This window comes from Coccidioides posadasii, chromosome 3 (genome assembly GCF_018416015.2).
Source record: "Coccidioides posadasii str. Silveira chromosome 3, complete sequence".
NCBI lineage: Eukaryota > Fungi > Ascomycota > Eurotiomycetes > Onygenales > Onygenaceae > Coccidioides > Coccidioides posadasii.
The window spans coordinates 4,056,812-4,083,313 of record NC_089409.1 but is presented as its reverse complement, the minus strand read 5'-3'; the positions used below and the strand labels follow the sequence as shown (position 1 = coordinate 4,083,313).

Below are 26,502 nucleotides of genomic sequence, written 5' to 3'. Positions count from 1 at the left end.
AGAGTTGGGCCCCTGGAAGAGGTAAAAAATTACTAAGTCGACTGACGTATCCGGGTTGCAACTTACAACCATGTTCGTTAAGAAAATCCTTTTTTCTTTCTTCCTCTACGCACTTTTTGGTCTGAGCTTGTTGTGGGTCGGAATGTTCCCACAAATCTCAAGGCACTCTATGATAAGACAAAGGTCCTTATCGATCATCCGACCATGTGAATAAGTGCTGGTATACAGCAGTCCCGCCTTTGTGATCATCCACCGGGCAAGAAATTCTAAAACGGCTATGGTAAAAGTAAGATTGATTGCCCTCATTTACCTTTTTGAGCATACATAATGAATAATTTGAAGAGTCTTTATCCAAAATTTGGAGACAAACTCGTAACAAGAATCCGGGCCTAGGCTCCGGCGGCTAGTCAGATAATGAAGTGAAATATATGGTAGAAATTACTCCATACCTTACATTAGGATTCGAGGCATGAATTAGCAGTCAATACCTCCTTAGCTGTTGATTTATATTTTCCCCTCTCACGTAAATTCTTCGTATCATATTGATGCCGAATATCACCATGAACTACTTCATAGGCTGAGGCCCTTTTGATTATAATCCATTCAACAAACGAGTGTCACCGGTAATCTAACCAACGACTATTTAACCTCCAGGTGCCATAGCCCAAAATTCAAGCCATTGAAGAGAAAATCCCGGGCAATTACAGGGAACGAGAGAATTCAATGGTTGCCAGAACACCCTGTCCTCCGAAACGATCCGGCAATGTATATTCCGTATGAAACTATGTCACATCATCTCCCGCTTCAAACTAAAGCTTTACACAAAGAAACGATAACGAAAGCAAGGGGTAGGATACTATCACCCGAATTATGTCTAGTTAGATGCAGCCGCTTAGCTCTCAGCAGTTGCAGTACCTCTTCCACGGCCTAGTGCTCCTCGGCCTCTACCACGCGGGGCTCCACGGCCTCTGCCGCGGTGGGATCCGCGGTGATTTAGATTTGTAGGTGGAGGGACGGCATTATATGGTCTTGGTCTGAAATTCGGATTATTATGGATGACATCGGTTGTAGGATCCACTCTTTCCACGGACACATATCCGCCGCGGGAATGTGGAAGCTGAGCTGCACTGGCTCCTCTTCCCCGACCACGAACGGGTGCTGTACCCTTATGCATTTCGCTGTCCATATTTTGACTCGCGCTACTACTGCCCTGGTTGTTGCTACGCCCGCGCCACGATCGTGTCTGGTGGACTCCCGAGGATTGGGCTCGCGCGGGATCGCTTTGGGGATGTTGACGGAATGGTAAAATGTGTGGTGCGCCACGCCCACGGGGCAGACCATTGCCCCTTGGACTACCATGTCCATTGATGGCTGATCGGAACGAGCCTCTCAGGGGCGGAGGAGTGGGAGCATCTTTCAGCTGTCCCCGACCACCAGGACCAAGAGGAGCTCCGTAACCTTGATTAGCAGAGGTTCGTTGCTGTTGTGCTTTAGCCTGCTCGTTGGCAGCTCGAGTCATAGCAACAAGTTGCTTGTTTGTCAGATTCAATACGGACGATGCAGCGACCGTTTGGCCCCTGAATGGCGAGCAACGACCGGATAGAGTAGTGCCACTCATGAAAGAAACGTCGAAAATCACATCCAAAAGCACCGTCCTAGACGTCCGTGTCAAACCGACAACGGTACCCTTGGTGGCGATAGGGACCTTTCCGGAATCTTGGGCATAGATAACTCTGTCCCCAAGAGCGAACCGTTGATTCCCCAGCCTATGTTCCGCATCTGCAGGCTTTAACACAGCATTCCGTGGAACACCTCTAATCTTTTGAGGAATAGGTGAAGGTTTATTGCGGAACCATTTATCTGCAGCTTCCTCGATAGCTCCCACAACATCCGAGTCAAGTTGTTCAGCTTCCAGGGGCACGCGTTCAAAATTTTTCGCCTCGATCGACTTCAGCCAGCTTTGGATTTCTTTAATCTTAGTCGCCGCGACTTCTGGTGGGTAAAAGTCTGTGGGTTCAAACAAATCCCCTTGGGGTTTCCGCTGAATCCCTGCAATGAATTCCGGAAACTTAATCATATATTCACGGAGCAGGCCTATCGCTTTCTCACTAAATTCCCATCCATTCTGTCCACGGCGGGAGTAGCCTAGAACCTTAAGCTTTTTCGCTTCGAACTTGAGGTTTAAACCCAAATTAATCCGTTTCCCCTCAGACATGACCGAAAACGAGGACGTAATTTTGGCCACAGTTAGGGGGTTTAGTTGTAGATTTCGAGAAACTGCAAAAGATGGCGTGTACGGGGAGTGGCTCTCAGCAATGACAACCTGCTCTTTGCCGAATTCGGGTTCTTTTGCGCCTTTGGTGGTAGAAACAAGGCCTTGTAGCTTGCCATCGTCGTGGCCTGTGATGTGTACCGGAGCGCCGTAATTGTATTCGCCCAAGAAGAACGCCCTGGTGCCTTCCGGGAACTCTTCTTCGATAGGGACCGCTTCACGTTCGATGAAACGATCATCCTGACTGATGACCTCGTCCACTATCAACTGTGAAGCATAATCCGTTTCAATGCCTGGAATCTCTGCAAATTCTTTTACAGTAGCTCCAAGCTCCGTTTTCACAAGGCCCTTTAATACATGAACGTGCACAATAGACTCCACCTCGCCAATGATCATGCCTAATCTCTTGCTGTAGTTGGATTCAATTCTGTCCGACTTTTTCTTCCATTGATCTATTTGCCCTGGGCTATGCGGAATTTGAACAATGTGCTCTTCACCATCCACTTGGACGTAATCGAATAGCTCGTCTGAGACACGAACCACCAGTGCCTCGTGCAGGAAAGGGTATCCAATATGAACTCGTTTGCCTATTTTTGACTTGGCAATCTCGGCACGCGAGCGGGATTCCGGTTCTGTCAGAGTGACGACCATGCTTTCGTTGCGACTCTCCTGCTGGAAGACGGTTACACCGTGGAAGCCCAGCTGGGCAGTGTGTGGGAGTGTTTTCAGACTTGGGAATCCAGCCAATGCCTCTGTTCCTAGCTTGACACCATCCATCAGGCCGACATAAGGTTCCAATCCTTCCATAGTTGGTAGTTCATAAACATTTTCTATGCAATGACACCTCGGGATGTCAGGAAACACGCCCACAAAGGAGCTAGGATATGTAAATTCAATATCAGGAGAATGCGTAAATTTTAGCGTAACACCGAAATTGTTCCTCGCTTTTTCCTCTGGCGTGAGTAGGTGCTCCTTAGATGCCATCGCCTTGAGAAGACGATCCTCGTCGATGAATGGGATCTTAACAACAGCTTCCCATTCCATTTTCTTTCCATTCATGTCTAATTCGAAGTCCCGAGGGTAGAAGTCGATGATGGGCGAATCAGGCGAAATCATCAGTTCGTGATAGGCTTGAGGTACTATCTTCTTACTGCGATCTGGTAGCACACCCATGAGTTGCTGGAAAGGGAAAAAAGGTTGACCCAGTTTAAAGTCCATGTCAGCAGCCAATCCACGCTTCACATCAGATATCATTGGTGAATAATGATAACGATAAAACCATGGCCACGATGCAACGCCCCGATAATAATAGTAAAGAACCCATTGAAGCCCCTGGACGTAATTTTCGGTCAACTTGCGCATTTCTTCATCGTTGTCGGTACCCCAGCCAAACTTCCCTTCGTAGTATTTGTTCTTCCATTCCTGAAACTTTTGCTCGTATTTCTTTTCCGCTATTTGTTGGGCTTCTTCCGCGGTAGTCTCCTTGACCTTCGCATTCTCGTACTTCTTGAGAACACGCAGCACAGCAATTTGAGCCTCTTCGTCCTCGTCTTCTGAAGCGCTATCGCCATTCGCTAATTGCTGCTTTGAAGGCAATTGCAGTCTCAAGAAACGGTCCCCATGTTCATTTGAAACGGAAGACCAAGAAATACGAAGGTCATCCGCAAGCTGCTCCACGAATTTCCGGTCTCTTGCCGGCAGAGATGGCGAGAGATCAAGAGGAACAGGATAGCCATCGTCATTGACTGGGCGATGAGAGATGTACTTTTTAACTTTGCTAAGGATATGCTTTTGTGCGGGCGAAATGGTTAGGGCCTTGGGATCATCCAAAATTTCTGGTTTCTCTTCTCCACGGCTTAGTTTGGACTTAAGCCACCGAGAATCTGAATATTCGGCTTCGAAGAAACGAAATTCGACATCGCCCAGCGAGTCTAGAAGGACACCCAATCTGTTCAGATTGATACGTCCACGTTCGTTGATATATCCGTCCAATTTTGGTAAAACCTCTTTGTATACCTTGAACATCCATGCCAATGCCCCCTCATTTATATGCAAGTTAGGAAGGTTGGGTAAGAAGTCATTTCCAACAAAGAATGCCATCAGAATGAAATCGTCAATTACTCTTTCCATATCGAATTCGAACTGCAATGCTCCTTCTTGTTCCAACTCCTGAAATTCCAGTTCCAAGTACTCCCTGACGATGCATAGGTGTAGAAGGTAGAAATTTTGATGCTCTAACTCCTTCACTTTCTTCTGATTTTGTCGGCCAAATGTAACCTCTTCACGAAGAAGACAGAAATGGGGATCATGGCTTAATAAGCCTAACATGATCAGATCTGCATCTAGGCCGTATAAGCAGTGGCGGACATTCGGATCATAGTCCGGCTGGGCTTTCGCCTGTCGGATGTATTCCATGATCTTGTGTTCCCCTTCTCCCGGGACTTCGTGGCCTGAAAGGATTACTTCCACCCCCTGCCACTTCGCATCTTCTGATACCTTCTTGTTAATGAAGTATTTGAGTTGTTTCGTAAGCTTGGCCATAAATTCCGTCCCTGGTGTAATGCAATTGCTATCGAAAGGGTCTTCCTTCGGCATTTCAATTCCCTCCCTAATGGCTTTTTCCTTCGCAATCTCTGCGTCTAAGGCAGTACGAAACCGGCGCGCTCGTTGCTGGTTCATCTTGGCTCGAGGGGCGACACCGTCGATGGCCATGAAGAAGAGCTTTTTCGGCTTTATTTTGCCAAAAAGATGTTCGATATAGTTGAATATAGCGATAAACATTTTATCTTCAGTCATGCGAAAGGTGGGCGAGTCGGAGTCTTTATGGGTGCAGTTATGGATAATGCCATTCATATCGAGGTAGAGACAATCGAACTCCGGAATACGATTCTCCGCAATGAGTTGCGATATTGCCGGATAGCGCTCCGAGAGCCATCTGAAGAACTTCGGGACACCCATGACTGTGTCGAATTCCTAAGTATTCTAGAGGAAGATTAGGCGATTATCAAGCAGCGGCGCGATACTGGATGCGAAGGTAACGAGGCTTGAAGAACTTGTACAGAACGGCACTATCAAAGTCGTGAAATCATTCCTAAATATCGTGATAGAAACAAACGACTGTACAAGAAAGGAAAAAGAAATAAGAAAGCTGGAAACAGAACGGTTGGGAGTCGAGTCTCTCAACGATGCTGTCGCCCTCGAGTTGGCCGATGATTCGCGGGTCGTCAAGCTCCATATCACGTGACAAAGTTACCTCAGCATTGCTTACTAATCTGACAGCTTGCGGATCTATCAGCTTGTTCGTTGGAGAGGGAGCGAACGCGATCGATCGCGTTTCAATTCCAGGCGAGAGAGCTCTCTTTGTTCACAAATACCACCCACATAAACTACAGCCCAATTATTCTTGTTGTTTTCAATTTTAGCAGAGGGTTATTTAAATTTTTTCCTTTTTCTTCAATCTTCTAGGAAAAAAGCGAAATGGAAGATTACGATCCGAGTAAGGTTAATCAACCGATCTGATCAAGGCAAAAGCCGTTGACCGTCTCTTGATAGGTGTCACTGAGGAGCAAGAAGAAGAAATTTCTGAGGAGAAGGTTATTAATGAGGGTGATTATTGCTAATTTGCCCCGGAACAACCGCCAGGCACCAGCTAACTGTTCCTTAGAGTACAAAACATGGAAGAAAAATGCGCCGTTCCTCTATGATATGATCCTGAGCACAGCGTTAGAATGGCCTACCCTTACTACTCAATGGCTACCAGATAAACAAGAGTATGTCCATAGAACCCACTGTCCCTCAGAGTGGAATGCGCTCACATCTTTGCTAGAGTCCCAGACAAACCCTACTCAACGCATCGCCTGTTAATCGGCACCCATACCTCAAATGATGCTCAAAACTACCTGCAAATTGCTCACGTGCAGTTGCCAAACCCCAAAGCCCCAGATGTGGAAGATTATGATGATGATAGAGGCGAGATCGGTGGTTATGGGTCGTCGGGATCCCAAAGGACCCCTATGGAAGTGAAGTTCCATATTGTGCAAAAGATTGACCATAAAGGCGAGGTGAACAAGGCGCGATATCAACCGCAAAATCCCAATGTCATTGCCACCATGTGCACTGATGGGAGGGTCATGATCTGGGATCGCTCAAAACACCCTAGCTTGCCTACCGGCACTGTTAACCCCGAACTAGAACTGCTCGGACACACAAAAGAGGGATTCGGTTTGAGCTGGAGCCCACACAGCGCAGGCCATCTGGCGACGGGAAGCGAAGATAAAACTGTTCGACTATGGTGCGTGTGGTGACTTTACTGAATTGGCGGTATGTGCTGATAGACTTTAGGGATCTTACGCAGTATACCAAAGGAAACAAAGCGCTAAAGCCCGTGCGAACTTATACACATCATTCGTCTATCGTAAACGACGTCCAATACCATCCTTTGCACTCGTCCCTTATCGGTACCGTGTCCGACGATATCACTCTGCAGATATTGGATATACGCGAATCCGATACTGGCCGATCCGCGGCATCGGCAAAGGGCCAACACAAAGATGCAATCAACTCTATTGCCTTTAATCCCGCAGCGGAAACGGTGCTCGCTACCGGCTCGGCTGATAAGAGTGTTGGGTTATGGGATCTGCGAAATCTAAAATCAAAACTTCATGCTTTGGAGTGCCATCAGGATTCAGTTACATCATTGGCATGGCATCCATCTGAAGAGGCTGTATTGGCAAGCTCGAGTTACGATCGGAGAATTATGTTCTGGGACCTCAGCCGGGCCGGTGAAGAGCAGACGCAAGAAGATTCCCAGGACGGACCTCCCGAATTGTACGAGACCCTCCGTGACTTTTCTCTTCCTTTGAGGGCCCAGCTCTTTTCTGATACTAATTATACTGCTTTTCTTGTAGGTTATTTGTGCATGGCGGCCATACCAACCGCATTTCTGATTTTAGCTGGAATCTCAACGATCCGTGGGTTCTCTGCTCCGCAGCTGAGGATAACCTACTCCAGGTTTGGAAAGTTGCGGATGCCATTGTTGGGAAAGATATGGAGGATGTGCCGACGGAGGAGTTGGAGACATGAAATCGAAACGTGAAGATCCTTATGGATTTAGAATTGATGGCTGATCCGGGTGAAAAAGCAAGCTACACCAGGAACTGTACTATATACAGACGAGCAATGATTCGAAGGGCAATCTAGCCGAAAGTTTTTCCTGCCATCTTCTTCTCTTGGAGGGACAATGTTACAAGTAAATGAGTGATGCTTATGAGTAAACATATTCCGTTCTCCGCACAGCACGACGGGAACCGGAAATCCAAAACCAGCCTTTCGGCATTTTTCAAGTCCATTCCTCACGCTATTCCCGAAAGGGCGTAGAGTGGGCGGGGTACGCTTTATCAAAGTTTGCATCGCGCCTTATCGATTGCTTAAATAAGCGAAATACGCAAATTTCCCGTTGCACTCGAGTCAGCCAGGCCTGAATATCTCCGACCCGAAACTATCATACCGCTTGAGCGCAAGGGAAAATGCTATCGCCGTACTTTAGGATCATAAACCGCAGCAGTGGAAAGTGATTCTTCTCTCCTCTATTGTTTTTATTGCGATTCTTTACTCCCCTGCCTACCGGTGTTCCAAAGCAAGCCCAAAAGTTCTCCCCGCACACTCCAGCTCCCGCTGACAGCGATCATGGGATCCGAAACCTCACTACCTTTGGGCCCAAAGCCCAAATCTGCAGTTCCTTCCTATCTTCTGAACGGCTTATCTTCCGATCGCATGCCCAGCAGTAAGCGCGAGAGAGATAGTCTCAATTCTTCTATAAAAACATCTTTTGCACGAAGACAGATCTCTAACGAGGATATCGGTGAGAATGGCACCTCACCGCCGACACGCACTGCCGGTGCTAGTGCCCTTGAGAGTAGAGATAGCGGGCGGCTTTTGGAGAAGCAACCTGATGGCACTGGAAGCACAAAGCGAAATATCAGCGAACCTCCGCGTGATCCTAGGGATCACATTGTCCCCACTCCTATTGTCAGTCGACCTGCCAGCCCGTATACCCTAAATCCGCCTATCGATTTCGATGGACTTAGTTGGCCTAGTATGTAATATTTCTTGTTAAATTTGTTACAGTCTACCTCTAGAAACACCCACCGCTAATATCGGGCTCCATTTATAAAGGCATTGGGACAAGGGAGCGACTAGAATCCACTCCAGAAGAAACAGAGGAAAGAATTCAAAAGCTTGCGGGAGCTGTCCGAACCATATTCGAATGCATTGGCGAGGATCCAGAACGAGAGGGATTACTTGGAACCCCAGAGAGATATGCGAAGGCAATGCTTTATTTTACCAAGGGATACGAGGAGAATGTCCGGGATTTGGTGAACGGCGCTGTCTTTCACGAAGATCATGATGAACTTGTGATTGTGAAAGATATTGAAGTTTTTTCTCTCTGTGAGCATCATATGGTTCCTTTCACTGGGAAGGTAAGCATACCCGATACTTCTTTTTGGCGTTGATGAAACTTAAATTAATTTTTTTTTTTTTTTCTCTTTTTAAGATGCATATCGGTTACATCCCCGATCGCAGGGTCCTCGGATTATCCAAACTTGCTCGACTAGCCGAAATGTTTTCTCGGCGCCTCCAGGTTCAAGAGCGACTGACAAAGCAGGTTGCCTTGGCTATTGCTGAAGTGTTGAAGCCCCAGGGTGTTGCCGTCGTCATGGAATCGAGCCATCTATGCATGGTGATGCGTGGAGTGCAGAAGACTGGCAGCACCACCACTACTAGTTGCATGCTTGGCTGTATGAGGTCAAGCGCGAAGACTCGGGAAGAATTTTTGAGCTTGCTGAACCGAAAATAAACCTTCTCCTGAATCCCTTCCACGGCATCATGCTCTCTACAACTGATATTTACACCAGCTGCATCTGACGAGATATAGCCGATTGCACCATCTTACTCACACTTGTATATTATACAGGGAGGTCACTTTTAAATATTTGTTTGGCCCTTTCAACAGGTTTGCCGCAGGCGTTCTGGATACCATAATTGTGGAATTTCTTATCCATCCCACCTTGGTTCTGCCTGTTTTCTTTTTTTTCTTGAGACAACTCTGTGGCGAATTTTTTTTTTTTCAACAGCCACAATTTCTGCTTTTTGAAAAGAGAACAGAGGATAGATTGTTCTCACCTCACACGCCGTGTTGACCTGACAGTTGGGGGGGGGTATTATTAAATATATCCCTCTTTCCCAATGCCAGCGAGCTGATTTTTGGCTTGGTAGGCCCTATTGCAAGCAGGAAATGAGAAACCATTGTTCTGCTTGGGAGGATGGCAATGCTGGCCCTGGTCTCTCCATGCTCTGTCGTTGGCTACATCTGTGAATAACAAATATCCTGTAAATTATTAAATGCGATAAAATCTATGCTTGATAGGATTGGCACCTATATATAGATGATCAACCTGATTGAAGGTCATAATTGCAGAACCTCTACCCACTATTTGGAAGGCATGTTCCAGTATCTAGAATAAAGAAAATGCCTGCACCAAACATGATGGCACATTCCATCAAAGCCATAAACAAGCTGTTATGAGATTAGCCGAATAGGAAGATATAAGACTAAATTAATATTCACACGTATTCGCCTATACAATGCTCTGCACATAGGTAAGCGGAGCCTCCCTCTATACAGCGACAATACGTGACGAGACGATATGTTCCTGTTGGGAGCCAAAATAAACAGAGCCATCTGGTGATTCACTTTATTTCACTTCACTCAAAGCCAAATCATTGAACCGCTGAAGATGACAGCATACAGACGGCCATCTATGTGCTAGTTATTGGCCCCTTATCTCTTCCACCCAGTTAGCTCATAATCTTGTTTTATTTCTCTTTCTAACACTGGAGTTTGCCACTCAAGGTTGTTGAGCAGAAAAAAGAATTTTTTATCATAGAAACACAAGTGCAAAAAAGACACCGTCAAGATTGAGCTGGGGCTTCCAGGAACTTTATGGTCAAACTGATAATTCATAAAAAGGACATTGGGTTAGTACATACTCCACTAGTAGCTTATCTGGGGACCTGTTTCATTGATGGATATCCCTTTTCCAGTCAGATTATTCCTGATATCAACTGCCCTGCTAGTCTTGACACGGCGCTTTTCCCTTGTCAGCATTCTGTCGAACCTACACGCAGGCTGTCCTTAGACAGTATCAACTAAATTGACAGGATCTTCCGAGGACAGCCTTCATTAGAAGACACAAGCCTTTGAGTGAGAGTGCTTGGAGTCGATGATATAAGGATTTGAATGTCAGAAGGAGAAGGACGCTCGGAGAAAACCGGACAGTACCTGGAAAAGCCTCGTGTCTCAAAAGAAGGCGGTGTGCATACTATTTTTTTCCATGCACGCAAGGAGATGCCGATATGGCTCCTAAAAAGCAGAGGAAGAAGACTATCCCGAAGACATATAAATTTAACAGTCGTGCACCCAGCAGTAGCATCGATCAAGGTAACCAAAATCAGACGTCGAGCCGCAAAACTTTGTTCAACCCTTACCGGGAACGGGCAATCCAAGATGAACAATCGGTGCTTCTAAATCGACCTTTTTTGGACCAGCAATTGCCCCCGGGAACATCGCGTGCAAAAGAAATGGAAAAGAGAGGCACTATCCATACGGAACGGCAAAAGGATAACGCGCATACTTCCAAGTTTCCGGGACTGTTTGAGGAGGAAGATGTGAATACAGAGCATGGAGATTGGCAAATGCTTGATGCAAACTCCGAAAGTACTAGCATTGCGGCACGTCGCCATGCGAGCGGGCTACCTCTCGGAATTCAAACCCAGGCTCATTGTCTTCCGGTGATTCGGCCTGGGTTGCAACTGCCCGAGCCTCCACTGACAGCAGTGTTGCCAAAACAAAGAGCTGTCAGTATGCCTTCGGTGAATAAACAAGAATTATCGAGTATGCTTGCAACAACGGAGCAGTACCTGTCTGGTTTAAGATTAAACCAGAATAAGCATGCCGGCGGCCTTGGTCAGGTGCCCTTGCCGCGTGCAAGTCGCATTGCAATCGAAGGTCAGATTAGTCAACGAGTTCACCCTGCTGATAGTATTGTGACTTTACCGAGCATCGGCAACCCAGGATATGGATTTCAAGGCGACTCGACAAAGTTACCCCCCGTGATAAAGCAACTCTTGGCTGATGCAGACGCGAGAAGAGCATATCATAGAAGAAAGGTTCAAGTTGCGCAGGGTCGTCACGACCAATACTTAGCAGGCACAGGACCTAGGACCACAGCCTCAGTGATGAATAGCAGAGCACCACCTCGAAATGGTCCGGAAAGAGAAAACACAATGTCTGTAACCCCGGAAATGTACAATCCGTATTCAAGAGTTCGTAAAACGACGCCAAGAACCTTGCGGTCAAGTCGACTGTTGTTCCGCGGACCCAGCAATGGGTATCTTAGCTTTGGTGACTTGGCACAGACTGACATGCCATCCCCGTCTTTGGAGCATTTCTCAGTCACGAAATTATCCCGAACTGCTGTTCGATATGACCATGCAAGAGCTTATGAGCAACGCGAGCCAAAGTTTAGCGTGTTTCAAGAGCTTCTCAAACGGCCTGAGCTTATCATTACATTAGCATGTCATCTTCGCGTCCAGGAACTTCTAATCTTGTACAGAATCAGCAAATCATTCCACAATATCATCAACCAGCGCTATACAACCGTGATTCTTTCACAGGCACTAAGACATGCACCGGAATCTGCAAAAATCTTTCCATACCGTTGCTATTCGAGACTTTGCATTGACGACCCCGCGGAGCGTCCTCATCCAGTAGCACAACGTGCGGCAGCCGGGCAGCATCGCAAAGTCCCATCCTTCCGTTGGCTCCTTATGATCTGTTTCCGGGAAATGATCTGTCACGAAATTAGGATGATCATGGACGAGGACGGAACTCCTTTGCCGGAACAATGCGAAACAGTGATGAAGAAAATCTGGTTTGTGATGGATATCCCGGATACCATCCGCCGAATTGGGACGATCCAGAATCGAGAAGTCTTTACCGATGCCGATATATTCTTTGCAACAATGCTTTTCGTGAAGATTGACATGCGATTCACTGACCCCATCACTGGGAGTGGCCGGGATGGAATGCGCCGAATGTTGCTATCGCAACCAAGTCTATCGATACTGTGGAAAGCTTTGAGCCGGACGGCATTGGTGAGCAAGATGGACGCAGTCAAGATGTTTGTCCGTTGGAAATGGCAGCCTCCTGCGCGTCTACTTGGCCAGCCTGTCTTTGGTATCCCAGCAAACGAAATCGGTATCATGCAGTTCGAAGGATGGGGCCGGACGGGTAGTCGAGTCCGCTTGCAACGTCCAGATGAAATTATTCTCAAGGAATCAGTCCACCGACGATTGAATCTTCACTTACACTATACAGATATGTTTTTGTGGGGCTATGTCAATCCGAACTCCTTGCAGGACATGCCGCCTATTCCAGAGCGTCGAAATTTAGAGCGGTTAGAAGGAATGGAGGAACTGCTTATTCCCAAAGATGATGGAAGGGACAGGAGCATCGGAAAATTGGTGTCAGGACGGGTAGTATTCGACTAAACTGTGAATTCCCCGGCTTTAGTCGACTGGATGATAGCAGGCAGCGCATGGCAGTCCGTATCAAGCCCAATGATCTGATACCATTTATGAATTCCAAGTTGCTATTAAGGTAAAAATAAAGGATGAATACGTATTAAGTGAAAAGACAAAAAAAAAAAAAAGGTTAGCTCAGAAAATCTCACACAGCGATATGTTGTCGAAAGGGTTTTAAAAAAATGAAAAGGGAATTCAAAGTGCAGGAAGTACGTTAGCCAGGTTAATCCAACCAACCTTCATTTATCAACATCTCACTTTGATTTCTGTGTACGGAATAGACATTTCATTTTCGGTTTTTCATCACCTCGCTCAACACGGAGTTGATGGGGATCGTGGGATATTCCTGGGCTTCCAAAATTTGCATGCCTGAAGGGATTCAGTCTTCGGCATTCATTGGGCCCGACTATGTTGTCTAGACGGTAGCCAAGTTAGGAATAGCATTGCTTTTTACAGGATTTCACCTCGTAAATTTGTAATCCGATTTTGCTGCCGCCATTTCGACGGCATTCCTCTGCCGCTTTTGTCGAGCGCTGTCGACGTCGTCCGTCGGGAGAGCGGAGATGCTTGACGTTCGGCTTCTTGCTTGGCGCCAAGGAGATTCTCAAGTTAATCCAATTAATAACCCGAATGCTGGCCGTTGACAACACGAGGGCGAGTGACGATCACCAAAGCCGGATTCTAGAAAGTCGGCAGCAGACAGCCTCCGTCATCCCGTTGACTTCGCGTCAGACGGAACTAACTATGTCACGGCCTATTACTAAAATCTTGAGACCAAGCCAAAATTAGTCACCCAGGGTGATCTGGAACTGGGCAGCGCAACCTGCCCACTGCCAGCTTTCAGGGCAAACTACACTGTATGTATGGATGGACATCTATAAGAATCGCCGGGACGGCGTCCGGATGTTTTTTTTTTTTTTTGGAAGTACTTGATTTGACAAGTCTCCAAGGCGTTTTTGTTTTACATGAGATACGGTTCTAAGGCTGGTTGGATTTCAACCCGCGCCTTTAGTTCTGTAATACCACAACGTGGAAATATAGCCTTCACATCACCATTGGCACACATACCCCTTTGGCGTCTGGACACCCGTTACTCCCTCTCGCAAAATCGGACGATGGCTAGCGCAAAGTCTATCCAGTTATCCGTGGAGGATTCTGGAGTTTTCAGCTCCAATCCCAGGGCAGATTCCGCGAAAAAAGCGAGCCAGCTACTGCAAGAGGATATGAAATCCCATCATATATTTTTCAATGATTCTGGGTTTCATAGTATGTGACATGTTTCTCCTTGTACCCTTCCTGCCTTTTTATCTTGGTTGTGGAGTTTCTCCAAACCAATCGAATTTATTCTTTGCCTTGTCTTGTATCCAAAGTTTTGATTGCAGCTCTCTGCCCGAGTGCCTATTAATGAGTCCTTTCAGACCACACCGTCCATCATGTTTTGTCCATTTTTGCGCTGGGCGCCTCTCCCGAGAACATTCAATCCGCATATGATCGGGCGGCAGAGTATCAACGCCCCGCCCGTCCGGTGAATGAGGATATTGTCAAGAAGCTGAGCAATAGAGACGAGTTCAAAGCTTTGGCGGGCACAAGAGAAGCGTATCCTCATTTTTTGGAGTTCTTCCAACGAGAGATCGAAGCCAGAGGCACCGAGGCTGTTGTTAATGAGTATATCTTCGCAGGCGACGAGTTTGCCGATGATATGCTTGCGAGAACTTTTGGAGGTTAGTACCCATTTTTAAATTGCTCAAACCGGCCAATCTTGTTTGGATGACCCCTAATACTTCTTGGCTTCTAGGCTTGGTTCATCCGTTCATTCACTTGGGCTTTGCTCTGGAGTTTAAACAACCAGCACTTGCTGCTCAGGCCCTTGCGCAAACAGCTGTCCATGAACCGAACATGAAGGGTTTTTTAATGTCTGCCGAGAAGCAAGCCGGCGGTGTTGGACAGACCGGGAAGAAAACTTTGATTGAACTTCAAGCTGAGTGCCGTGCCGACCCACGTGTGCGGGATTCGGCTCACTGGTCCGATACAAACAAATTCTTCGATGGAGTCTTGAAGAGGGCTCCAGAAGAAATGGCTAAAATTGCCGGTGAATTCACTGTTGGACCCGACCAAATAGAAGAACGGGTTGCAGAATTGATCAATGCTGTGGGTAAGAAGGCGTGTATTCATACCGGCAGAACACCTCTGCCCTTCCCGTCCCACGCTGCTGACGCGACTGACTAGTCTATTACACTGGAGCGGCGCAAAATCCCCCAAAGAAGATTAAATTTGACTTCTTCTATATTCATTGCGTCAATAGCGCTATTTTCCTACCAGTTTTCCTAGCTTTCCCATGGATAAGCCGACATAATAAACAGCGATTGTTGGAATGGAAAGGTCGCATGGACTTGCTCACATACGTCTCTCGAGGCGACGTTGAGCCTCGTATTAACGAGATCACTGACTACAAGCCGGTTAGGTCGTGGCACGAAGTGTTCACAACGGCATTTGTAAATAAAAAAGAAGACGGCCATGCTGCTAAACTGATGCGAACATTGGCCTATGCGGAGAAAGCCTGCAAGCGTTATGAGAATAAGGATGGCTTCCTGGTCAAAGGTGATATGTGGCTCAAGTTAGGCAATATGGGTAAGTGGTTCAATATAACCTTTTGCCTCCGGGAGATTGTAAATCTAAGTATCTTAACTCGAATATAGTTGCCGATTCCATCCAGGGCCCAGAACGATTGTGGGTTATGTCAACTGGGTTCCCTGAAGCATGGGAAGATATCCCAGACCGCCCACGGCTCTAGATTGGCGCTACCATGATGGGCCTAGATTTTAACTGTGGACCCGAATAATTCTTGTTGTCATTATTTATTGTGATTTGTGAATTCCCTCAATGGAAAACGGGGTATGTATATATGTGGGAAGTATTTTGCAACCTAAATTGTCATATATCGGTTTAAGCAAATGAAGCTCGCTCAATTTGCCATCATGATGATCGGAGTGTTGGTACCTACAGTACTAACATTATGATAGCATGAATGGGCCGGATCATAGCCGGTGCTCATTGATAAGGCAAAGTACATGTAACAAAGATCATCTGATCACTTTTCGACATCAATTGCAGTTTATATCTTCCCAGAATTGGTTCCCGAGTGACACAGACGAGGACGGACGTCGCTGCATCGGCTTATCCACATCCCATCCACCATTATTATATAGAGGCCCTATTAAAATCTCTGTCGATGATTGAGAGGCTTGGGTCCTCTACGTGTCTGCCTATCTGCTCCCGAATTGTAGATTGCTTTCCATTCAGGTTAGTTTGTACCCTTGCTAGAAGTTCATGCTAGAAGACACTAGGTATGCTTCATCTCGATGGCGGGGAGAGCAGAACGCTCGTCGATACGATGTCGCACACTGTGGAACCTGGGCTCTCTATCAACGAAGAGACGCCAAAATTAGGCTGGAGACTTCAGTATTTCTTCACATAGGATTCTTCTGAGACGACCGTATGGTTTCTCCGCCGTTTGTATGAAAATCATTTTCAAGATTTTCTATCAATCTGCTTGTCTTCTCCAGGCTCCTCTTGAACGGATCGATTTGAAGCAGAGAGCGAATGACCAGTGTAACTTTTCTTCGGTAAGTAGGGTGCGAACTTAGGTAGTAATTACGCCGAAGCGCTGCATCTATTTTCTCGAGTTGGCCCTCACTTGCAGTTGCTAAAACCACCACGAACGTCAGCTGGGGTTGCCCTTAACCATGTGAGTATTTAGGGATATGGTCCTACCTCGATAACCTTCCGCGTCCTTATCGGAGGGAAACAAGTCTGCACCTGTTAGAGCATAGAAAAACTACTTTCGAACGTTAATTTTCCCTCGGAGTGTAAAAGGAGATTGCAGTAGAGCATACGACACAGCCCAAACTCCACAGATCGGACTTGGGCGACGCATAACAGCGTGTCTTGTCGCGCATTTCAGGCGCAAGGAAAGCCCTTGTGCCTTTAGCTCCTTCTCTCGAGCATCCTTCAAAGGCTAGGTAATAAGTGTTAGCGGTAGCGATACCACAGCAATGGGCAGGAAATGAAATGGTAATGATTACCGTTTCCGAAATCCAGTATTTCAACTTTGGTCATATCATTCATATCACTCATGAGAGCTGTATTTATAGTTTGAACGATATATTCGGGCAAATATTGTGGTCGTTTCGGCGGCTCTCCTGGTTTAATATACACGAAGTATGCTTTCAGCCCGTAGCTGAAGGTGCGCTGGACAGCGCTTGGAGTCAATGCATTCTGGCTTACACCAAAAGCAACATTTGCTGCGCTGAGATCTGCAAGGCAAATTTACTGAATATGCAGAAAGCTAGCAAGCGAGAGAGAGGGTGCAGTCAGGACTCACCTCCATGACAAATCCCATTTCGATGAAGAGCTTCAACCTTTTTAAAGAGTGTCCTTATAAAGGTGGTGATGGTCGTTGAGTCAGATGGCGGGTCAAGTTCTGAATACTCCCTACCTCTCAAGGTCGAGCCGAGGGGGTTCAATCCTAGACAGAGGTAGAGGCGCTTATTCTGCGCATGAAAAAAAGCTACTCTCAGCTTTCCTAGCTTCTGCAGTATGTGCATCTCGGTATTTTCAGGGGTACTATGCTGATGGCTCAGAACCTTGATGGCAAGATGACGATGAAAAATCCTACTCCAGCACGTGTCAAACAAAGCAATAACAGGATAAAGGAGGAGCCTATGCAGTGAACATACGTATCCCAGCCTAACCAGACCGTGGAATAGGCACCGAATCCGAGCTTCCCAAGTATTCTGAATGAACATGGTTCCTGTCCCGGTTGCAGCAGGTTATCGCCACACAGGACATCACCGACCACAATCGGACACCAAAAATTGTGCACATACTTTTCTATGGTCTCACTGTGGTAGCCGTTCAACCCTTGAAGGCGCCATCCATTGCCAACGTAGTTAGGAGGGGGCGGAGATGGTGTGCGGGATAACAGAATAGTTTGCACCATTGGAACAGGCAATTTTCGCCCATACAAACCAAAAATTAAACTACAAAGTCCAAAGTCATAAACAGAAAGCCAGGACTTGAGCAGTCAGGTGAATAAAAGATGCATTTTCTCAACTGCAACTTCTGTAACAGCGGAGTTGCCGCCCGTGGGAGAGATCTGGTGCGGCCTCAGTGTGCTGAGCTTGATAGAGTTGTAGCATTGTGATTGGCTACTTTGTTGCTGCCGTGCCGTTAATCGAGGCATCGGGGCATAAGTACGTATGATGGCAGCACATTTCATAGGAAACAATCTTGGACATCAGAAAGTTTCCATCATCGCGGAACCAACCAGATGTGCTATCTAACCTAGCCTGATGCTAGACCAGCCTTTTTAACTAAGGAGTCTGTGAGGGTCACTGTCAAGCTTTGATGGCTGGCCTCTGATCACTGCCATGCTGTTATGACAAACATCCAGCTGTAACTTATGTTTCCGGCCCAGAGGACTCGTGAAAACTGGTAGAACACTGAACAGGCCGAAGACAACAACTGAGATATCTTGAAGTACGTAAGTAGAGGACTCTCAACTTTGGTGAAACATTAGTATCTACTTCAACCTCATTGAAGACATCAGAAGGTCTGAAACAAACTTGTCCGCTTCCCTATATCCGTGCAAAGATTTCTAGAATAACTGCACTCATAAAACCGCTCCCTCCTCCAGATGAAGCAGAGAGAAAATCGCAACCAGCTCTGAAATGTGCTTAGATAACCCAATTTAATTATCACGTGACGAACTAGATCCGGTTAGCCCGAGCTGGCCGATGACAAGCGTCAATCCAAGTGCAAGTCTTCCCTCCCCGCGACTGTATCCTTTGTTTTTTTCCCATCCAGCATATGGGTGCGGCATAGCAGTCTATCCAGAAATTTGCACTCGCTTTTCTACCGCGAATCGGCGATGTGGCGGACGTTGGAGTTTCCTCCCTCCAGGGTGGGGGATGCCCTGATCGAATATCTTCGAGCGGGAGAACGGCAGAACCTCATACATCATACCTCCTTGTTGGCCCGAATTTGCTCTGGAGGACCTTGAGATATAATATGACAGCACGGCTTGGGGTTAGTTGGTGATCGACAATCGAGTTACTATACGCGTAGTCGTCCATCTTGCTGCGGAGCGCTGACCAACTTCTTGCTGGTCGTCCCTTTGGCATCAGGCTTGGGAGCAAGATCTGCTGGGAAGCTCGGGAGCTACCTGAATCCGTGTGACCCGGCCGAAGGTGCCCGGAAATTCTCTGCTTTCAAATCGTATACCTGACAAATAGCTTTCCAGGTTCTCGTCAACGTCCAGTTGTGTTTTACGTGCTGTATAAAATGTGTTTCTCGACGGGACGGGGAGTATGATACATATAGTTCGACGCCCCTTGACGACTGCAAAGCCATGGAGTTTAATTGATGAGAATGGTTTTGCCGAATCTTGCCTCCCTGGTGGTTACGCCATTACTGCGGCGGCTTCCGAGGATGGCATACTTCCCGACATACGTGAGACCGGCGAGCACCAAAGAGTAATCCCTGACATTGTCATGTCTGATAACTATGGTTTCTTGTCTGTGATTTCTTTTTGTTAAACAGTAAACTTGTGTATATCATGGCAAACACTCTGACTGTTTACAGGTCGCATGGTTTGTGCAACTCTCCATTGGAATTTATACCAGTGAACCGTCTCCGATTTCCCCACTACTGGACCACCTCGGCACAGCACCTATTCTTTCCAAGCTTGAACCTCCTAGCAGCCGCAGACAAAGTTGGGTGTTCAAGCAGGTTCAGCAACTTGAAACTGACAGTGCAAGTGGTGCAGCTGTATTTACTAACCAAAGGCTTTGGGCCTCAGTTTTAATGCTTCACAGTTTCAATCGTAGATAGATGATAGGTGTTCCTGACATGTCAGCACCATCACAGCATTTTGCAGAACATCTTGTTGGGAGACAGTTCTTTGGAGAACACAGGTTCTTCATGTGAACCAACACTGGCAGACTCTTGTCAACACGCGTTGTGGCTTCCACTCGCAGTGCTCATCCGCGGAGTTGCAACACCGGCAGCAAGTGAAAGTTGTGGCTGTCTGCCCGGAGCTCTTAGAGCGTCTTTTTGTTTCTTATTTGCTTCTTCTTTTTTTTTGGCTGCTGTCAGTCATTTTGGACGTTCGTAGACTACTTACAAGTGAAGTGGGAGATGGAACTTGCTTGAAAGCAAGATCAAAGAGAGCGTCGCAGCAACACGCAAACTCTTCCATTTGACACCACACAAAAAAGAGAGAGAAAAAAGAGCACTCTAATCGCACTCACGACTTGGCTGCAGAACAATTGAAATCAACGGGGAAGCGCTGCCGCATGGGTTGAAATCAACAGCAGAATCCCGCCCAAAACCAACGGTTACACGTCGGCTTTGAGCGCATGGGAAGATTGGCGACGACTTCGCGCAACAACCATCAGTCGACTAGATTTCCGCGAGACTTTCTTCGGCAACCCCGCCGTTCATCAGCATACTGCCAGATCTCATCATGAAGCGGAGGTCAGTTCACTGGTCTCCCTTGCCATTTCCCTTTATTTTTGCTTTTTTCCTTTGCAAACCCTGGGAGGCGACCGGCTGAACGTGGAGAAAAATAACCTTCGCCACTGGTCTGTGTGGGCCGCCGTTGTGCTGACAAGCCACCAAAAGCCGTCCAGGAATTGCTGCTAATCCGTGCAGATTTACCTCCAGACGCTCCCATCCATATCGAAGCCACCGCGTTTCTCGCTCGCCAGATCGTGCTGCCACCGACAACCCTCCCCACGCAGATGCTGCCAACGATTACATGGCTGCGTCCCGAAGGAGTCCGTCGATGAGAGACCAGTGGAGAGCCGACGGCGACTACGATCGAGAGATACACCATCATCGCCCCAGGGCCAGGGAGAGGCACAGCCGTCGCCAACTATCACCGCCGGCTCCACGTCGTCGTGATCGTGACCGTGAAAGACCAAGTCGAGGCCGTGGCTCTGGCTCCACCGCTCATTATCACCCTTGCAGACGTCCTATTCCTCGAGGCGAGGACCGAAACCCCGAAAATACCAGAACAACTCCCTTCAAAGCCGCTCGAGAGGAAAACCGGGACGCCAAGCATTCTCTAAAAAACCAGGTAAGGTCTCGACAGAGGGAAGATTCTCCTCCGTCGCCATCAAATCCTTCCTTTCCAAGGCGCAAGCGGAGTCGAAGCCCCTCTCCATCTCGTTCTCATCGTCGTCCTCACCACAAGAAGGGGAGACACAACGACAGAGGAGATCATTTTGGAAGAGGTGGCAGACGCCCGCAGCGCTATAACTCTCCAGAGCGGTTTGTGCCGCCGCGGGAAACCGGACCTGGACGAAAATCTCATTATTCCAAAGCACCAACGTCTGATTCCCTGTCCGTTTCTCGCCGCAGGCGCTCTAGATCCCCAGTTCCCTCCGATTTTGGACTACGTGCATCACTATCCCCCCATTCGCCTAGCAATCGCTCTTGCAATTCCATAGACTATCCTTCTCGTCCGCCGTCACGTCATTCGTTTGCGTCGAAGGTGTCAAGGGAATCTTCCCCGTCGCGTGCTTTTCGTAGCATGCAAGACACTCTTCCGATACAATCCCTAGAGGACGAATCTATAGGTTCGGCATCGATTTTCCGACCGGCTGCAAACGCCGATATCCCAAGTTCCAATCATTCCGTGGACGGCGATAGTCATATGCGAGACGCATATCCCATGCACGGTATGCGTCCTTCAGAGAGCCGAGGCTCTCGCCGACAGGCTCGCCCGCATGTCGACACTCGTCAACCATACTCCTCCCCCCAATACATACCACCAGGGTCAGACTCTCGTCATCCTTCCCCCCAGTCCGGATCCCCATATGGGAGTAGTCGAGGTTCATGGGTGGGACAGCCGCAACACCCGTACCCTCATGGACAACAGAGGTCAGCCACGTAATCCGCCCTTTTCTTTTTCTTTTTCTTTTTTTTTTTTTTTTTTTTTTTTTTTTTGCTTTCACGTGCTCTCTCCCCTTTGAAGTATTTTCTTGTCATGCCTATATCGCAGTATTGACTGTTCTCTAGACAAATGCATGGCTACTCGCCCCCCTACCGTCAACCAAGCTATTCATCCCAGGGTGGATCTCAAGGGCAGTATTACCAGGGACAACCGCCGCAGTATCCCCCTTCTCCCAATGCTGGACAACAAGGTTATTCGGGACAACCACCTTATCGTGGAACGTCTTCCAGTTATCGTGGGAATCCTTACAGTCAGCCGCCACCTCCAGACCGTCGATTCTCAGCCGCAAATTCCCAAAATTATGGTTCCCCACCACAGCCACAGAGGTCCAGGAGTGGCCATTTCACAAGCTTACAATGGACAGCATCCGCTGGTCGCGGCCGTGGCTCCCAGACGGGACCTGGACAGCCATCGCCGACTATTCCATCACTTCAACCACCCCATCATGCTCTCGACGATCCCTTGTCACCAGATATGGATGATAATGATAATCCATTCCGCCCATCCAAAGATTTGCAAGTGGAGGATGAGGAAGCGGTGAAGAAAAACGAAAACAACGATGTGAAGAAGATGCCACCGCCTCGACAAGGCTCCGGGTCATCACAGCCGAAAGAAACTGGAAAGTTCAGTTTCGCATTTAAATCGAAAGCCCCGGCTACGCCGGTGCCCAAACCAGTATCTGGACTTGCACAGAAAATGCGAGAACCTCCTCGCCCTCTAGAACCACCAAAGAAAGAGCTGTTGTCTGCTCAAACGAGATTAAAGCATGAAATTCGCCCGGATCGTCGGGACGACAGGCGTGACCGTGACGGCAGGAGAGGGGATCGCCGATTTGATCGTAGGGATGATCGGCGCCGGGACCGGCGAGAGGACCGCCGACCAGATGTTAAACATGATAGACGAAAGGACCGCGAACGCGAGCGAGATCGAGAGCATTCTCCACCCACCCAAGAGAAGCCGAAGAAAAAAATGCTTACACGCATGAAGCCTCGTCCAACGCTATCAGAAGAGTTCTCCAAATCAGATTCGGTCTATTATCGCAAACCTGGAAACGAGTCCGTTGTCGGTGCCGGGACGTACGGGAAGGTCTTCAAGGCTGTTCACGTATTTACAAAGAACAAGGTTGCGTTGAAGAGAATACGTATGGAGGGCGAAAAAGATGGGTTCCCAATTACCGCTGTACGTGAGATTCGACTTCTCCAGCATCTCCGGCATGAAAATGTTGTCAGCCTACAAGAAGTTATGGTAGAGAGGAATGAGTGTTTTATGGTCTTTGAGTACTTGTCCCACGATATGACTGGTCTCATTAACCACCCGTCTTTCACTCTTTCCGCCGCGCATAAAAAGCATCTTGCGAAACAGATGTTTGAAGGATTAAATTATTTACATCATCGCGGCGTTCTTCACCGCGATATCAAAGCTGCTAATATTCTTATTAGCAACAAGGGCCAATTGAAATTTGCTGACTTTGGCCTTGCGAGATTTTTTTCGAAAAGTCGGCAGCTTGATTATACTAATCGAGTCATCACTATCTGGTATCGTCCACCAGAGTTGCTTCTGGGTGAGACACGATATGGCCCCGCTGTCGATGTGTGGAGCGCTGCTTGTGTATACATGGAAATGTTCACCAAAAAGGCAATATTTCCTGGCGACGGTTCAGAGATCAATCAGCTCGATAAGCTCTACAATTCATTAGGCACTCCGACCAGAACAGACTGGCCTGCCATTATTGATATGCCATGGTTCGAGCTCATGCGACCTCGAGAAAGAAAGCAACGGGCGTTTGAAAATATGTATAAAGACTATCTGTCTCCCGCTGCTCTTGATCTTGTTTCCAAAATATTTCAGTATGACCCCGTCAAGCGCCCGTCAACCGAAGAAGTGCTCGCGCATCCTTACTTCACAGAGGAGGAACCGGCACCTCAACAAGCAATTGAGTAGGTTTTCGTCCACAATCAATTAATCATTTTACAACAGCTGCTAATATATTTATTTTTGAACAGGCTTGCTGATGTTGAGGGCGATTGGCACGAATTCGAGTCGAAGGCACACAGGAAAGAGAAAGACAAGGAGGCCCGACGGGCTGAACAGCGTGAAAGGGAAAAGCGAAGGATAAGCAACCATACTGGTGAATGTGTTGATCGCGAGCGGAAACGTACCAAAGTGGATGATGATACATCCGCACCGGTGTCCCAAGGTCCTGAGAATTGATCAGAAGCTTGGTTGCTCGTACTGTGTCGTCCGAAAAAGGTTGGATTTTATAAATGGGTTTGGTGAGCGTGTTTGTTTACCACATGGCATTCGGCGGCGTTCTCTATGGGATATCAGGCCCTCTACTCCGTACCGGCACGAGATTGCGCTTTTGTGATTTTAATTAATAACTATTATTTACCTGGCTTTTTACCTTTATTTATTTATTTTTTCTCTCTCTTTCTTTTTCTTTTTTTTAGAGGCTAAAAGGAGGCAAATCGACTTACTATCAACGTGAATGATGTGGTATTGGATTTTGCCATTCTAAGAGCTGGTATCATCAACCTCTTTTGGGGCAGTATGATGAGCTCACTTAAAGTGTTCGAGCTTTTCCAAGGAGCCATTAATTTAGCAAGTGGCTCTTGGTATCTGTGGTGATGTGCAAGGGATTCTGAGCACGTCTGAGCAGTGAAATTTACCAGATCCACATATCATGTTGACAGTCAGCCAACCGGATGTAGACAACCCTCTATTCTAGCATATCGACGACTTCGTAGTGACTTGGATCGCCAAAGGGTTTGTTGTTCTATATCACGCACGGTGAATCCTGATTCAGAAACAGGTATAAGGTTAAAGATATGCAATGCAAGGCGGACGAATGGGTTCTTGCATTTAAACAATAAAGTGATTTTACATTAAGCTTGGTTCACCTTCATATCAATATTGTATAGATATATATATGTATTGGACCTCACGATCTATGGGGGGAATAAAGTCAAAGTAGAGCCACCTGCAAACAGCTCACAAAAACTAATCTAAACATCTGCCTCTTCACGCGAGTCATATCTTCGACCCATGCGGAGCGCCCAAATACTCACCCTTGACCACCGCAGATATCAACTGATAGGCGATCGCCGTCTTAGGCGGCAACCTCAAGCTACCCTTCTTATATTCCGGGCCCGGCTCAGCGCCCAGTGCGCTCGTGCCGACTCTCAGGGCCTCCTCAACCTCAGCGATCTCGAACCATTGCGCATCCTCCAACTCCGGATCATGCACGATACTAATCGTCTCATTTTCCGGCTTCGCCACTTGAGCGATAGCTCCAATCATCAGGTTCGCTGGATACGGCCACGGTTGCGTGCTGTGTATAATCACGCGCGACAACACCACGCCGGACTCTTCCCAGACTTCTCTACGCACGGCGTCCTCCACGGACTCGCCCGGCTCGATGAAACCTGCAAGCGTGGAGTACCAGTTTGGCGGCCAGCGCTTTTGACGACCGAGGAGGATGCGGTTGCCGTCGTGGCTGAGCACTGCGACGATAATGGTGGGGTCTGTTCGGGGGAAACAGAGGTTGGATAATGTGGTGCGCGTGTGACAGGGTGGGCGGGCGCCGTCCGAGGAAGTTCCGTTTTCGATGAGACCGAGGTCTATGGGTGGACAGGCTCGTTTGGTGCCGGCTTGTATGGAAATCGTTGGGTGGCCACAAGTGCCGCAGAAGGAGTTCCGGACGTTCCAGTCTATTATGGCGCGGGATTGGGCATAGATTGCGGCTGGAAAGGTGGAAAGAAAAAAAAAAGAAAGGCATGGGTATTTAGTTTGCTTCTTCCTCATCAAGGATAATACGTACCATCTCCTGGCGGGAAGCTAGTGATTGTCCGTGTGTTATAGAAAGATAGTCCAGTAGCTTCCAAGGTATCAATTATCCCTCTAGCCTTGTGTTCCAGTCCACCTTTCGGTGTTACGTCCAAGGCGAAATATGGAACGCCTACATAGTTCTTATACTTCAGTCCGATCTCTGCGCGCGATTCGTCTAATCCTAAAAACACCAGTAAAGGGAGCAGGGTGCCGGAATGGTAAGATTTGAGCACATCTTCTTCTGACTTGTCAAACATGTCCGCTGGCACAAGTGACTCGACATCTTTGTACGTGGCATAGAAGATTTCTGCCGGTGATCGTACGAGAGGTGCGAGCTGATTAAATAGTAAAAAGCGAGCTGTGGGATGTCTCAAGGCACTGGATAAGAACGGAGATTCTGACCGTAGGAACGAAACCCGGTTAAGAGGGGAACCTGGGAAGAGCAAAGTTAGAACCTTTAGGTTCAACACACCCGAAAATTTCAGTGATCTTACTTGAGAAATAGTTTGCAGTTTCTTTTCCGAATTTGCGTGCGAGCATTGAGTCGTGCTCCAGGTGCTCTGGGCTTGGGTTCTCGGCAAAAGGGCGGGACATGACTTTTGGCCGGTGGAAGCGAGCGGAGAAAAGGCACAGAGAAACAGGGAACGTCAGGGTTATTCAGTAAGGTACGCGATCCATCAATCGCGAACATCTAGACGTTTAGGGGTGCTAGAAATGAGAAATATAACCGGCCATCGAT

The 26,502-nt window shown here is 47.6% G+C and overlaps 8 protein-coding genes across 9 annotated transcripts; 5 read left to right on the top strand and 3 right to left on the bottom strand.

Annotated features, from left to right (window-relative positions):
* Positions 1-513: 513 nt before the first annotated feature.
* On the bottom strand, positions 514-5,388 carry D8B26_006248 (uncharacterized protein). Its single transcript, XM_003069756.2, has one exon. It carries the CDS (start codon positions 5,228-5,230, stop codon positions 893-895), a length of 4,338 nt encoding a protein of 1,445 aa, XP_003069802.1. The 5' UTR covers positions 5,231-5,388; the 3' UTR covers positions 514-892.
* A 227-nt stretch (positions 5,389-5,615) lies between these two features.
* Positions 5,616-7,490, top strand: HAT2 (Histone acetyltransferase type B subunit 2). Its single transcript, XM_003069757.2, has 6 exons — positions 5,616-5,768; positions 5,825-5,878; positions 5,937-6,042; positions 6,099-6,563; positions 6,614-7,099; positions 7,180-7,490. The coding sequence occupies exons 1-6, from the start codon at positions 5,750-5,752 to the stop codon at positions 7,352-7,354; spliced, it is 1,305 nt and encodes a 434-aa protein (XP_003069803.1). The 5' UTR covers positions 5,616-5,749; the 3' UTR covers positions 7,355-7,490.
* A 295-nt stretch (positions 7,491-7,785) lies between these two features.
* On the top strand, positions 7,786-9,687 carry GCH1 (GTP cyclohydrolase 1). Its single transcript, XM_003069758.2, has 3 exons — positions 7,786-8,366; positions 8,447-8,751; positions 8,826-9,687. The coding sequence occupies exons 1-3, from the start codon at positions 7,958-7,960 to the stop codon at positions 9,126-9,128; spliced, it is 1,017 nt and encodes a 338-aa protein (XP_003069804.1). The 5' UTR covers positions 7,786-7,957; the 3' UTR covers positions 9,129-9,687.
* Positions 9,688-10,535: 848 nt separating this feature from the next.
* D8B26_006245 (uncharacterized protein) lies at positions 10,536-12,883 on the top strand (the record flags this gene model as incomplete). The annotated part of the gene is made up of 1 exon (XM_003069759.2): positions 10,536-12,883. Exon 1 carries the CDS (start codon positions 10,688-10,690, stop codon positions 12,881-12,883), a length of 2,196 nt encoding a protein of 731 aa, XP_003069805.2. The 5' UTR covers positions 10,536-10,687.
* A 940-nt stretch (positions 12,884-13,823) lies between these two features.
* Positions 13,824-15,904, top strand: D8B26_006244 (uncharacterized protein). Its single transcript, XM_003069760.2, has 5 exons — positions 13,824-14,182; positions 14,335-14,637; positions 14,712-15,068; positions 15,143-15,544; positions 15,613-15,904. Exons 1-5 carry the CDS (start codon positions 13,882-13,884, stop codon positions 15,705-15,707), a joined length of 1,458 nt encoding a protein of 485 aa, XP_003069806.2. The 5' UTR covers positions 13,824-13,881; the 3' UTR covers positions 15,708-15,904.
* Positions 15,905-16,346: 442 nt separating this feature from the next.
* On the bottom strand, positions 16,347-17,974 carry D8B26_006243 (uncharacterized protein). The gene is made up of 6 exons (XM_003069761.2): positions 17,653-17,974; positions 17,298-17,587; positions 16,999-17,229; positions 16,810-16,931; positions 16,688-16,751; positions 16,347-16,619 (listed from the first exon to the last, which is right to left on the bottom strand). The coding sequence occupies exons 1-6, from the start codon at positions 17,913-17,915 to the stop codon at positions 16,384-16,386; spliced, it is 1,206 nt and encodes a 401-aa protein (XP_003069807.2). The 5' UTR covers positions 17,916-17,974; the 3' UTR covers positions 16,347-16,383.
* A 2,675-nt stretch (positions 17,975-20,649) lies between these two features.
* On the top strand, positions 20,650-24,422 carry CTK1_1 (kinase subunit of RNA polymerase II carboxy-terminal domain kinase I). 2 transcript variants are annotated; one of them, XM_066125120.1, is made up of 4 exons: positions 20,650-21,056; positions 21,341-21,862; positions 22,001-23,872; positions 23,939-24,422. In XM_066125120.1, exons 2-4 carry the CDS (start codon positions 21,513-21,515, stop codon positions 24,144-24,146), a joined length of 2,430 nt encoding a protein of 809 aa, XP_065981201.1. In that variant the 5' UTR covers positions 20,650-21,056; positions 21,341-21,512; the 3' UTR covers positions 24,147-24,422. The 2 variants fall into 2 exon arrangements, with proteins under 2 accessions (XP_065981201.1, XP_065981202.1); XM_066125121.1 differs by having other exon boundaries at positions 20,650-21,871.
* Positions 24,423-24,965: 543 nt separating this feature from the next.
* Positions 24,966-26,357, bottom strand: NPY1 (NADH pyrophosphatase; the record flags this gene model as incomplete). Its single annotated transcript, XM_003069763.1, has 3 exons — positions 24,966-25,678; positions 25,756-26,196; positions 26,258-26,357. The coding sequence occupies 3 exons, from the start codon at positions 26,355-26,357 to the stop codon at positions 24,966-24,968; spliced, it is 1,254 nt and encodes a 417-aa protein (XP_003069809.1).
* Between the last annotated feature and the right edge of the window lie 145 nt (positions 26,358-26,502).